Source organism: Vespula pensylvanica, chromosome 15 (genome assembly GCF_014466175.1).
Source record: "Vespula pensylvanica isolate Volc-1 chromosome 15, ASM1446617v1, whole genome shotgun sequence".
NCBI lineage: Eukaryota > Metazoa > Arthropoda > Insecta > Hymenoptera > Vespidae > Vespula > Vespula pensylvanica.
In genome coordinates, this window is record NC_057699.1 from 274,772 (window position 1) to 290,578 (window position 15,807).

General features: G+C 25.6%; 1 protein-coding gene across 1 annotated transcript in view; it reads right to left on the minus strand.

The window, feature by feature from the left end:
* Positions 1-15,807, minus strand: part of LOC122634639 — a 76,057-nt gene that overhangs the window by 12,831 nt on the left and 47,419 nt on the right. Inside the window, exon 3 of the mRNA XM_043823770.1 lies at positions 4,471-4,626. Within this exon, the coding sequence (XP_043679705.1) occupies positions 4,471-4,626 (156 nt within the window). The remainder of the gene's footprint in view (positions 1-4,470; positions 4,627-15,807) is intronic.

Genomic DNA, 15,807 nt, shown 5'->3' on the forward strand with positions numbered 1-15,807 from the left:
ATTGTATTGTATTTATTTTTTAATTATATGATATTACGACTTTATCTTAGAAAAGTTTAATGCAAACATCTCTTATACGTATTAATATCTATTTCAGATTTAACATTCATTCGATTAACGTAAAATATCTATACTCTGGTTACTCCTATTTTATTTTCTTTTGAAATTTAATCTATTATTTTTTTCTTTTTTTTTTTATTTATTCTCCCTCTCTTCCTCTCTCTCTCTCTCTCTCTCTCTCTCTGTCTCTCCATTTATCTATTTATCTATCTTTCTGTGCGCGTCACGTATTTTCAAATAAAATTTCTTCAAAGATTTTGAAATACAATTTTACAGTTTTAGCAAATATCGAGGATGCAATGTCGTCAAAAATGCGAACGAGTGTACGCCATGGTTCGTCGTCCATTGGTTTCAAACTATACGCAATTGAATTAATTAGTTTGTATACATACAGCTAACACACACACGCGCGCATACATATCCATTGGCATCGCTTAAACTAACACATATTCGTGTTCTGTTATTAAGTTACGTGAGTGTTGCATAGGAAATTCGATCATCTATTAAATTTAAAAATTGCGAATTTTTGGCCATTAGATATTCGATTTGGCATCTGGTAGTAAAAAATGGAAGGGGAGGAGGGATAGAAAAAAGAGAAATAAAATATAATCGAATTTGAATGAATACTTTTACGTAATGATCGAATTCAATAGCATTAATACCATTCGTTCGTTTTTCATTTTGGAATGACTTTTTCCTTTTTTCTGCGAGATCAAACAAATTAATCGATGGTAGAAAGTTTTTAACAAATTTCAACATTCAATAGAATGAAGAGAACAAGTTTTTGCTATCAGCATTTTGTTTTACTTTATCTCTCCCATACATATTATTATTATTATTATTATTATTATTATTATTATTATTATTATAATTTTCATTGTCGTTATCAACATTATATTATCATCATCATTATCATCATGATTATCATTATTATTATTATGATATTTATTGTTATTGTTTTTGTTATCATCATCATTATTATTATTATTTATATTTGTCTTATCAAACTTTTTATGTTTAATTAGGAATAGGAAATCATGTGGATCGTAATCAAACGTCTTTTCTATATGGCTGTTTCTTTATTGGTCATTTAACAATTTTTTGTGATTATACATGAGTTTAGGATTATTGATTTTTGGAACTGTATGTATGTGCTTGGGTGTAATTGTAACGTGTGGATATATTGATCAATTTTGTGTAATATAACTCTTGGGATAGTATGATCAGAATTATTTTAACTTTTTTTGATACCATAATTCTTTTATTTCTTCAACCAGTTGAATGTATCTTTTTCTATCCTCTCTCTTGTTTTTTTTTTATAAGTTTACTGTATTTGGTATGGATATTTCAATTATTTGTGTCTGGTTTATTGTGTGGTATTGTTTTGTCGACGTCGGTAATGTTTTTATTCTAATTATTATTATTATTATCATCATAAAATCAATTAAGAATTAATTTAATAAAACTAATTAATTAAAAATCTACCTTGACAGAATTCATGAAAAAAATTACAGTAATAAATATTTCTGTATTTATGAAATTTTTTGATATATTATAAGACTAATAAGAATTTCTTTAGTTTCTTTTATTTTATTTTATTTCATTTTATTTATTTTTTTTTTTTTTAATGTAAAAAATTGACATTGACTTTGTCTATGCAATAGAATAATCAATTTAAACACAGAGAGGAGGTATATTTTAAAACATAAAAATACTTTGGTAATTGAATATAATAAAAGATAAATTTAAAAATTTTGTTAGTCTTATTTGCAAAAGTTACAAATCTAGCTATTTTACCTTCGTATTTTTTTTTTCTTTTTATTGGATAAACGCAGCAAAGTTCTTTTATAAGGACTTTGAACGTTTTAGTAGCTTTCTTTTATTCCATTTATATAAAAATGTTATTTCATGCATATAAATATATATATATAATATGTAAAATGAGTAAAATAAGATGAGTAAAATAACGATTATCACTTCAAACATTTCTGTTATTTTTGTTTTTATGTATAAAATGCTTAGTCTCGAAGTTATAGTAGATTATGGAATATATCTGACGATGGGAACAATTTTTTACAGGGTCTAATTTTTTAAAGGATTAAATTATATCCATAATTTCAAATAGAACTTGAATGAAATATTATAAAAAAAAAAAATAAAAGAAATTGTAAATTTTTGTCTAACATCAATTCTTTATTTTTATTTTTTATTTAGGTCATAAAATTAATAATATGTTTTAATCGTTAATAAAAAAAAAGAAAATCAAAAAAGAAGAGAAAATTCCATTGACTCGAAGACATGAAAATTTGTAAAGACAAATGGCAGTTTAATTAAACGGATGACGAACGTCAATTCACATCGACCTTCTCTCTCTCTCTCTCTCTCTCTCTCTCTCTTTCTCTTTCTCTCTCCTCATTTCGTTGAATTATAAAGCGGAAGTTCGAACCAGTACGAGGGCGTTACGATATATATATACAGAGTGTCCCAATGAAACATATTCCCCAGAATTATTATAAAATCTAGTAATTTTTTTTCGAAAAACAATTATCTTTTCGAAAAAAAAACAATTCAATTAAAGACCATCAATTATCTTTTCGAAGCTGACAAGTCCTTATCATAAATTTATCTACTTTGGGTGAATTTAAGAGATTTGACAACTCTCTTAAAAATAGCAAAAGGATAAATAAATGGAATATCATTTCAAAGATCTTTTATTTCTTTTTACAATGATGCTAAAATTAAAAATTACTTTTAAATTAAACAATTTTGAGTCAGTTTATGAGAAAATGTGTTTTGAAGTTATGTAATTGAAAACCACATTTATTTTATTAAATGTTTAAAATGTGTATCATCCGATATAATCAGATAGCATTCTGCAATTATATGTCGCTAAAGTTTTCCTATTGAATGATTTATATTCTGAATTTTAAATATATCCATAGAAAAAAAAAAAAAAACCGAAAGGTGCGAATAATCGGGAAAATGTGGATATCGGAATTACATAGGATGGGAGAATTTTATCGCATCGAAAAAAACAATTCTATCGACATATTCGTCAAATTATTTTGAATAATTTATACGATCAATGATGATTTATACATTCACTATACAATGATTTATACAGTCAAAACTCTTCGGTCATATTATCTGATAAAAAAACGTTGATCGATAATTTTATTAGTCAATATAATATCTTGCACGTTCATCTAATTATACAGAGTATATTACAGAATATTCAATGTACCACTTATCAAAAGCTTTATTACTGACATAGTGATCGCAAGTATTCAATATTTTGAATATTTAATGAAATAAACGTTGTTTTCAATCTAAAATCCTAAATGCATTTTATCTGGAACTATTGAATTAAAATTAGAAAAAACGAAAGAAAAAAAGAAACTGAAAAGAAACAATAGCGTCATTATAATGAGAATTAAAAGGCATGTAACTTGAGCCCATTGTTGTCATTTACAATTTGTGAAAGATTATCACCATCTTCAGAGATTTAATCCAAAATAGGTGAATTTATATAACAAGAAGTTGTCCTCTTTGAAAAAAATTAATTTCTCAGTATTTTTTGAAAAAAAGTTATTAAATTTCATGATAATCTTGATGTACACTTTTCTTCGAGACACTCTGTATATAGTCACAATACCATCGTGACTATGTAGAGACTATATTATCAACCAATTGTAGTGTTCTTTTATTACATAAAGAACACATTGAAAATAAAGTAGTGTGTGAGTGGTCACTCTCGATCGATTTTAACTGACGCCATAAATATGTCTGTCCTAGTAGAAGAAATAATCGATAAGTATTACGCAAGTATATATGTGTGTATGTATATATATATATACAAGTATGGACATCAATATACTCCATACGATTAATTCATATCTCATTCAAACTATAGATACAGACAATAAAATACAAAAATAAACTTCATTAATGATTAATTATAATCACACAATCGAGTGACGAATAAATTATCGTAGGATCTGAATAATTATCGAAAATAATAAATATTGGATTTAGAATTATTTTCATCGATAACAGTTCAATATACGAGAAAATATTTATTCGAATTAAGAAGAAATAAAGTTTGCTATTTAGCATTACGTGTGAGAGACAAAAGAATTCTATGAAGAAAAAAAGAACAAAGGAATAAAACAAACAAAGCCTAACCTTAAAAAAAAATCGAGTATTAATTTATATCCCAAGATGGCCACTGGCGCCATTTTTAAAAAGCATTAAAGATTTTTTTATTTTTTGACAACAATAAAATATAACAAATGTCGATCGAAAGAAGAATATAATAATAACAATCACGAATTAAAAATTTTGAACTATTATCGATCAAATTTAACTTGTTTTTTTAACTTTAAATGTTATATTCAAATGGAAACTTACCACCTTCGACGGTGTATGAACTTTGTACGTGCCCTTATGCTGATAACGTTGTTGATAACCAACTGGTATTAGATCGGTATTCAATCGTAAATCTAATATACGCTTGACACCGTCCACTTCGAAGCCAACCGTTAACACATCTGCGTGATCAATGTCCTAAAAGAGGAAAATAAAAATAAGAAATACAGAAAAAGAAGAAAAGAAAAATTATTATAAAATGTTCGATGGATCGCTTACAATTAGACTACAGAATTAATTTTCATGTAGAAAAATATTTCGATTTTCGAATAATTTAACATTTATTACTATATATTTGTATATAAAATATGTTTTATTAGTCGTATGTCATAATTTACTTATTCTCTAATTTAACTTCGGATATCAATTGTAATCCGATAGAGTTTAATTTGTGTTTGTTTAAAATTCAATCTATTTCTTTTTATATTAAAAATATATATTAGAGTAAATTTTTTATTTTTAAATACATTTTAAATATTATTTTTAAACAAAAAAATATTACTATATCACTCTAATTTATACTTATAGAATTAATACAGTATAATTATACTACATACAAATAACATTAATCTTCATATATATTGTACAACTAATTAATTTTTTGTCCAGGATAAAAAAAAGAACTTGAAGAAAAGAATACGCACGTACGCACACAAACAAATTTGTTTCTCCATGTAACTTGAATAGGTTTGAATCTATTCGAAAAATCGAAAAACAAAGAGAGAACGAATATAAAAGAAAAATCAAAAATGCGAACGAAATGAAGAATAGAATTGGCCTTTCTTCGTGATACAGACTCTTTCAATGTCCACTCTCACACGATAATCTATTCTTGGCTCTGTACCAATGCAAGAATCGTTTTCGATATTCCCGGCGTTCCTCTTTCGTGACCTGCACATCGTATCTCATGGAAAGGGATAGGTTGGGGTTGGAGTAGGGGGGAGGATTGGGGTGGGGGATGGTAGGTAGTCAATACCGGGGGAAGGAGGAGGGGGGATAAAATCTATCGAGAGGTCAACCACGTTCTACGAATCCATAGATTCTTTCTTATAAGGAATCATTTCCCGAACAATGAAAAATTTTTCTTTCCCTTTTCTTTTCTTCTCTGTTTTTTCTTGTTTTCTTTTTCTTTTTTTTTGATTGAAAATAAAATCTACGCGCGGAAGATAAAAAAATTATGGCGATCATTGGTGATTATGGTGTTCTATTTTGTTTTGTTTTGTTCTTATCAACACATCGATTGTCAAATTAATTTTAAACGGATCAATATATTAATATTTAGTATTTTTTATATAAAATTTTTTATCTATCTGCATTACTTTTTTTTTAATTGAAAATTTTGTTTGACTTTTAATTTGATGTATGCGTGTGTGTGCGTGCGTGTGTATGTGTGTATATACATACATATATGTATAAATTTTATCTTGTTTTATTTATTAAATTAAATGTCGAATTTTGAACGTATAATTATTTAATAATTTTTCTAATAATTTTTCTAGATAATTAATTTTTAAATAAAATTTTTGATTACTTAAAAAAAGATTTAAAAAGTAATACAATATTCCATAAGAAAAATTATAAATTATTGAACATTCAGTTTGATCGATAGTTACATATTTTTTTCGTACTATTAAAATATTTGATCCATGAAATCATATAATTTTTCTCAATATATTTTTTTTCTATTACTCCTACAAGATATTTACTGGTTCACAATGTATAATCAATGTGTATAAATATATAAATATAGATATATACAAATAAAATATAATATATAAATATAAATATATATATATATAGATATATACAGAATGGTCTTCGTAACTATGATTTTTAAGATACTTACGATAATCTAATATCTAATAAAAAAAAAGAGAATCATGAACAGAAATTTCTAATAAATTCTTTAGTTTCCAACCGGCAGTAAATCAGAATAGTAATAATTGAACCTACTTTTATCGGATAAAAAAGTAGTACAATCCGATTATTTAAATGGAATCAAAGTAATTTTTTCTTCATAATAATATAGAGAATAATAAAATAAATTCAGTAGATACAATATTATTTTAAGTTACATTATATTAATTAGATAGAGTACGAAATAAACAATTTTAAATTTGACAAAATATAATTCTGCCTAATACAAAATGGTCACTAGAAACGCAAATAATCAACTTGTAAAAACACATTAATGATAATTGGAAACGATTCGTCATAAAATTACAGCCGAGGAGATTGGAAACAATAAACTCTTGCTTTTGTGGCGAACCAACCAAGCTGGCGTTAGTAGAATCCTATTTTACCGATCGTTAATAATAAATTTCTAGACAACATAGAAAATGACATAATCAAACAGGATCATAAAAACAAGTAGGATAGAATAGAATAGGATCGAATGGGATCGAATACGGTATAATAAGAACAAACAGGATCAAATAGAATCGAATAGAATCGAATATAATTTAATAGAAAAAAATAGAACCGAAAGGGGACCTAACAGACCCAAATAGTATTGAAAAGCATCAAATAGAATCGAATAGGATCGGTTAGGACCGAATAGGAAGAAATAGAAGTTAAAAAGAAAACAGAATAGGACGGAATAGAATTGAATAGGATCGGTCAGGACCGAATAGGAAGAAATAATTCTTAAAAAAAAAAAAAACAGAATAGAACAAAATAGGACCGAATAGGATCGGATATGATCGAATTGATCGTATAGAATTAAATAGAATTGAATAGGATCTAATAGACCGAATAAAATCGGATAGGACCGAATAGAGTCGAATAAGATTGAATAAAATTGAATATTCTCAAATAGGACCGAATAAAACTGAATAGATCCATATAGAACCGAATAGAATGCAATAAGATCGATTAGAATAGCGTAAGAAATAATAAAACTGGACAGAGATCGAATAAGACCACCTAGAACTAAATAAAATCGAATAGATTTCCATAGGACCGAATAGAGTCGGATAGGACCGAATATAATCGAATAGAATTGAGTAAAATTGAATACGATCGAATAGGACCGAATAAAACCGAATAGGCCCAAATAGAACGGAATAGAATTCGAAAGGATCGATTAGGACCGCATAAGAAATAATAAAACTGAAAAAGACAGAATAGGACCGAATAGGACTAGATGAAATCAAATAGAATTGCGTAGGATCCAATATGACCGAATAGAATTGAATAGGATCAAACAGGATCGAATAGAATCGAAGTGGATCGAACAGGAAGTAATAGAACTGAACAGGGCAGAATAGGACTGTGTACAATCAAATAAAATCGAATAGGATTCAATAGAATCGAATAGAATGGAATAAATTCAAATAGGATCAAATATAATCGACTAGGACTGAATAGAGCCGAATAGAAACGAATACGGTCGAATAAGACTGAACAGGACTAATATAATCGCATACCATCGAATACGACCGAATACGAACGAATAGGAACGAATACGATCGAACAGGATCGAATGGAATCGAATAAGCACGAGTAGATTATGAAATTCTCTAATGAGATCAATTCATACATTCTTTTTTATAAAAATCCAATATTTTCATAAATTCACGCTGTTTAAAAATCGCTCATAAATGATATGTTAAGAAATGAACGATATGATATATCGATACGATATGCATAATTAAATTTAATAGACAAATCACATTAATGAGATACTATTTTTTTTTCCAAATTAAATGCGACTTAAGAGACTTTACTAAACAATAATACACAACAAATAAACACTTATTTTCATCATTCGTTTTTTACTTTCAGAAGTAATATATGTTATGAAGAAAGTATTATATATTAATTAAATAGAAATTAATTTAATAAGAATGCGCTAACGGAATCGTAAAAAACTTATATTAAAATAAACTTGCAAGAAATATTCGTCTTTTTTAAGAATCTTTTAATGACTAATAACAAGTAATTAAAAATAGTGTTATGACTGATCAGTATCAATAAACGCAAGATAAATTTTTATAGAAAATATTTAAACTGTAATAAATAATTAACTTCATTATTTATACCTTCTTCATTATTCTATTCATTATTCTATACCTTCTTCATTATTACTTCATGATTGTTTTAATTATTGTTTATTTTGTATGTGTATGTGTGTGTGTGTGTGTGTGTGTGTGTGTGTGTGTGTTTATATATGTGTGTATAGATATGTATATGTATATATATACACACACCACACATATATATTTATCTTCTCATTTATTTATTTATTTATTTATATCAATAAGAATATATTAACACACACACACACACACACACACTCATACACCCTACACATATATATAATATATACATATAACATATATATTTATAATAATTTTTTATATATTTATATATTTATATTCTTGTATATATAAATATATATATATATATATTAATATATGATAACATTCATATAATATATACATAACATATAATAAATATAAAATATAAAATTATATAATATTATATATATATAATTTTTATACATATGCATCCTTCTATTTCTCGTTACAATTCGGAAGAAGATATCAACACTAAACCATTAAAAATGGAAGTAATGTAAAGCGGAACAAGTTGTTTGCCAGTTTTACATAACTCTTTCCTTTCCTCGCGAATTTCTCGCCAACGATAAAAAGTGTACTGTCCGTAAAGTTTCATCTCAACTGCGGTAAAATAAAGAAAGAAAGAAAGAGAAAAAGAAAGAAAGACAGGGAAAGGGGGGGAGAGAGAGAAACAGAGAGTATATGTACATACATAAAATGTACATACATGTGTTTCCTTCGTTTCCTGCAATGGCATTTCAACGACGACATTACTCTTTATGAAATCAGTTTTTACAGTTGAAAAAAGTAGCTCTTCCATGCGAGCCTCACAATTGGACATCCTGTAATCGACAACGAAACGACCACAACGGAACAACAAGAAAATAATGAGAGAAGGTGTTTGCTTACGCGTATAACCGCAATTTACGTCATTTGGTGAATGCATATGCATCGTTCATCAAAATCCAAACGAATTTATATTAATCAATGAAACGATAATGTTTTTATAAGTATATCATTGTATGATATCTACATATTTAATGTAAAAAATAAATAAATAAAATTTTCGATTTATCGTATACGTTTGATCGGTTTTTGTGAAGAAATTACTTTTAAACTACAATGAAATTATTTCTTTTTTCTTTTTTTACATTATTTTTTAATAAAAAAAAATTAATTTTCACAATTAAACCTGATGGAATATATTACGTTTAATATATCAAGCAAACGAAAAAGTGCTGTTTTTCAGCTTAGAGAGAGTATAAAATTCTTTTCAAATATAATTCCGTTTTTAAAAATTTGTGCTGAATAAATGAGATTTAATTAAATAAAGCTGAAGGAGTATATATTGGAATATATTAGAATATATTAAGTCTACTCAAAAGTTTTGATCATTTCTCTTATTATACACAATTATTTTTCAATAAAAAAAACTTCGTTCTTTTAAAATTATCTTGCAAGTATTTTAAACAAAAATTTGCATTAACATATTTAACAGAACTTTCTTGTTAAATTACAAACAAATGTTTCTGTTTAAATTATTATCATTATTAAAAGTATCGAAAAATTATTGTCTATAAGTTACATATTTAAATTACGTGTTTTTAAAAAAAATTTTATTTTTTTGAAACGAATTTTCTTCCTTTTTTTTTTTTACATAACAAAAATTTTCTAGATAGAACTAAGAAAACTTTCCGATACATCTAATACATTTTCATTTATACACATTGTCCAATAAAGTAATGATAGAAATGAGGCCGATAGATATCGTTTCCTTGAAATCAATTAAATTTCTAATTAAATCGCGAAGAACTATAAATACTACTCGACATCGAATCGATATTTTAGACAGATGAAATTATATTCCCCGGAATTGATAATAATAATGTTTGATCTGAATTGTATTAAATACGTATTAATAATTTCACTTAATCAAGCGAGTATAATAAATAATTTATAAGAATTTATTATTTTTTTTCTTTTTGAGAGAAGACTACATTTTTTAATCATTCAAAACGATTTTTATTCCGACTAAATAAAATTGTTTCGATTCGAATATTATACATTGCATTTTGTATGTCCTCCCAAACCACACACCCACACACACACACACACACATTATGAAAAAAATTAGTTTTGTTTGGAAAAAATCTAAGTTTTATCGATCGTAAAGTCTGAAAACTGTTTAAAAAGATGATTGTAATATTTGTAATAAAGAAGGCTCTGATGAAGAAACAGAACGCATCTGCGACGAAACGAACGTACGAGAAACGCGTACGAGCACTATAATCACAATTCTCACGATAGTGTCAAGGTTACGGTATACTATGGTCTCTTTGTATTCTTACTTGTCTTTTATAATTATCTTTTACTGTTCTTCAACACAACAAACAACGGAGGGTCGAGACCGTACCGACGGTTTTTGCATTCAATTAAATTAATCCAAACTATAAATTCATTTATTTCAAAATTATATTAAGTTATTAGTAAGTAAATATTTCAAAAATTTATTTAATTCAAAAATAATTAATGATACATTGTGCATTAATTTATATGAGTATATTTTATATAATTTGAAAGAAAAGAAAACAAATAATAAAAAGTGGCCTTTCTTATCTTTTTAAACAAATTCTTTGAAAAATCTCATTTCACCAACTTGCATATATCAAATATATATAAAAGAATAAATTTATTTGACAATTATGTTATTTTAAAGGATGATCAATAGGATGCAAAAAATTACTTGCATTGGATAATAACTATTGATTCACCTATATTCGTATATGTGAATACTTAGGAAAAAATAAAACTGAAAAATCAATTTTATCTTTCCAAGAAAATTCTTTCAAAATCTCATTTCTCCAATTTGTATACATCAAATATATATAAAATAATGTTTATTTTACAATAACTATTGATTCACCTTGTATGAGCTTATATAAGTATTTCAATAAAAATAAAAAAATAAAACATATCAAGTACATATAAGAAAAATAACGTATATCAATTATACACACACACACAAAGACACATTTATATATACATACACATATTTATATATATTATATATATATTTATATATTATATACATATATAAATATTTATTACATGTGTAAATATGTAAGATTATATGTATATAACATTATATACATACATAAATATGTAAGAAAATAGATTTATTTGACAATTGTTACTCTCAAGGATTATCAGTATATCAAAAATTCACTTTATTTAACAATAATGATTCACTTTGTTTGAGTCTATACGAATACATATTTTAAAAACAAATAAACAATTAAATTGTCTTATCTTTTTAAGAAAATATGTTGAAAAAGTCACGCTTCTCCAACTTGTATATATCAAGTAATATAAGAGAATATATATCTACATAGAAAGATATGAAGTCAAAGGAAGTGTCATTTCCGTGAGCAGTTAGAGTCAGCTGATATGAACAAAGAACAAGAGTCGTTCGGAACTATTCATTCTAACCTTGCATAAAATATCTGTTGGATCGTAGAGGAGATGTCCTTCTGAATCAGGTGATAATCACTTATAAAGTCTAATAAGATGTTATTTTCACACATTATCTATTTCAGTTATTTAAACGAAAGGCAATGTTACAATCGAACAAGACATATCGAATCTTTTGAGGTATAACTTTTCTATAAATCTTTTTGTAGAGTACGATATTTTTATGAATTTTATAGCACATATTTATAATATTTCATGATTATTGTACATACCTTTAATCTCACGAACAGTGTTTGAAATAAGAGAAGATAAGAGAGAGAGAGAGAGAGAGAGAGAGAGAGAGAGAGAGAGAGAGAGAGAGAGAGAGAGAGAAATATAAACAAAAAAAATTTAGAAAGAGAAAAGGATGATCGTTGAAAGATGAAAATGAGCTCTTGTAAAAAGGCTTGTATCAAATTGCAATTATATGAATAATAACAATGATAATGGTAATAATAATAATAAATTAATATAGTAATAATAAAGAAATAATCATGAAAATAATAATAATATTATTATTATTACTATGATAATTATATTACTTATTATAAATATAATCACGATTATGATTATGAAAATAATAAAGATGTTAAATGGCGTAGTATTATAATACTAATGGTAATAATGATGATGATGATAACAACAATGATAATGACTGTAGCAATAATGAAAATAAGTATTAGCACGCGCGCCTATATATGTGTGTCTATCAATTTTTTCTATTTATATGAATGACTATGAATGAAAATTTTGTCGATGAAAATCAAATGAAAAATTCTTTTGAAGTTTATCGTTTCGAAGTTCGTATATCTCAAGACTTGATACACTTTGATGTAGCCTTTTGAGTGAATGTGTTAGTAACAATACTATATCGTTCTATTTATATACTCAATTACATATACGTGTTCATGGACATGTTTACAGTATAGAAGCGCAACTTTCAAAACGCATTATATCGCCTACGGGCATACAAGCGATTTAAAGCGACTCCATTTCCTTTTGCCGATGTCGATTTTATTCGTTCGTGCGTGTATATGCCAGTATATATGTGTGTATATAGAAAAATATCGAATAAAGGAACCCTCCTTCAAGTTTTGCCTCTTACCTCTCAACTTGCTTTTGCTCTCTCGTATATTGGAAGGAACGGTCACTATATAAATGTACATAAGTAACGTTCTACCAACTTAACAGGGTAAATCATGGATACCAGAAAGAACATTGAACCTTTATTGTTCTCTCTTTTTCTTTTTTTTCTTCTCTCTTTCTCTCTCTCTCTCTCTCTCTCTCTCTCTCTCTCTCTCTCTCTCTCTCTGTCCGGTCTATATATACATTATGTACATAGGATGAATCATATGTGTGTGTGTGTTTGTATGTGTCGTTTGAGTGAAATAATATTTTATTTTCTAAAGAAATAAAAAAATAAATAAATTTTTATGACGTAGTATTACACGAGGAAAGTATTATGAGAAATTGGAAGATAATAAAAAAGTTTTTTCATGAACGAATTTTTTTATTAAGAAATAAAAAATAAAGAAATTTTTATAAAGTATTATATGAAAAGAATGTTATGAAAAATTGGAGGATAATGAAACATTTTTTTTCTAATTAACAATATTTATTAAAGAATAAAAAACAAAGAAATTTTTTCAATTGAGAAAATTTAATAATTGATCACGAAATAAAGAGATTGATTAATTTAATAAGAAATTAAATGATAAAAGAATTTCTTATTATAAAGAAAATTCAATAGAAAATAAAACGAAATAATCGAATTTTTGTAATTTAAAAAAAAACGAGAAGAAAACAATTTTGAATTAAAAATAAAAAAAAATAAATATAAAATTTAAACAAATTGTTTGTGAAATCTTTATAAACGCATCGCAGCATATTTCTATAATAAATTTATGATAAAAATGTATCTATATTTATATATTATATTAATACATACATACATATATACATATTAATATATTTTATAAATATGGTTTTTGTTATGAAAAGAAATGGAAATATGTCGGACTACGATCTCGCAAAAGTATTTATAAATATTATATCTCAAAGCGTAGATAAACAGACTTGATAAAAGAAAAGTAAACCAGTGATCTTTTGGCAAACTGCACCTTAGATAGAGTAGACTTATTAAACTTTCATGTCAGGCGAGAGAACAATCTCATTCGCACGAATAATATCTATTTCGGTTTCTATATCTTTCTATTGTATTACTAACCTCGCTATTCTAAAGATTATCTTTATTCTGAATTTTCATTGATATAATATAGCAATTAAAAACAATTAGTCGTTGTTTAATTAACTTTGTTGTTTGTCCTCAAGAAGATATTTATGGGATTGCATGATTTAATGATGTACACAGCAAGTAGATTCGAAATTAATTATAAACATCTTCGTAATTATAATTTATGTAGAAAGAAGCAAATTAATTTTGGTTTACTTCTACCATATTAATTATTTTTAATTGTTAATTAAACGAAATATCGTTCAACTTTTCACTGGTAATGTTAATTTCAATGATAATGTTAAAAGTTTATAATTTGTTAATTACATTGACTTTATAAATAAAGAGAAGACTTTACAGTTCCACATAACTTTCTTTTTTTTCTAACCTTGGAAACATTGACGTATAAATATATTAACATATTAGTTTCGGTCAATAAATAATATGTATATGACGTATACTTATTATGGATGTGTATACGTGATGATTTAATGATATGCACAGCAAATAGATTCGAAATTAATTATAAACATCTTCGTAATTGTAATTTATGTAGAAAGGAACAAATTAATTTTAGTTTATTTCTATCATATTAATTATTTCTAATTGTTAGTTAAACGAAATTTTATTCAATTTCTCATTGGTAATGTTAAAAGTTTATGACTTATTAATTACAAGAATTTTATAAATAAAGAGAAAACTTTATAGTTCCATTTAACTTTTTTTTTCCAACCTTGAAAACGTTGACGTATAAACGTTAACATATCAGATTTCGCCAATAAATAATGGTTATGTGACGTATACTTATAATGGATGTATATATAACCGAATGTGCATTTAACCGAATATTATACCGAATAAATGTAACCTCAATACTATATTATTGTTGTTATACTATTGTTTGTTATCGTTATTGTTTCATTTAAATATGAAAAATACTGAAAATTCCATTATTACTTATTGATCAACCCAATACCATTTATTTAAATATAATTGTTGTTTTATTTAAATATCGTATTTATGAAATATTTGTTAAATACCATAAACTTCGACAAAAGATAAAATATTAAAAATTTCCATATTACTCATTGGCCAATCCATTATTGTACTATACTTTGTTATAATAGCGTTCTTTACCTATAAATACTGTTGTTATTTTATTTAAAAATACAATATAAAACACTTTGACATTATTCATTGGCCAATCTATAATTGTTTTACAATTTTTATAACAGTGTTGTTTAAACGCTGTTATTTTATCAAATGCTATTTTATTTAAAATAGAATATTAAAAATTTTGCATCATTTATTGACCAACCGATCATTGTGCTCTCTTTATGTTATTATAATAATATTATTTATTTAAATATTGTTGATTTTATTTAAGAATAAAATATTAAAACTTCTGATCTTACTGATTAGCTAACCTATTACCGTGCTGTAGTTGTTATAATAATATTATTTACTTAGATATTGCTGTTATTTTATTGAAAAATAAAATGTTAAAAACTTCGA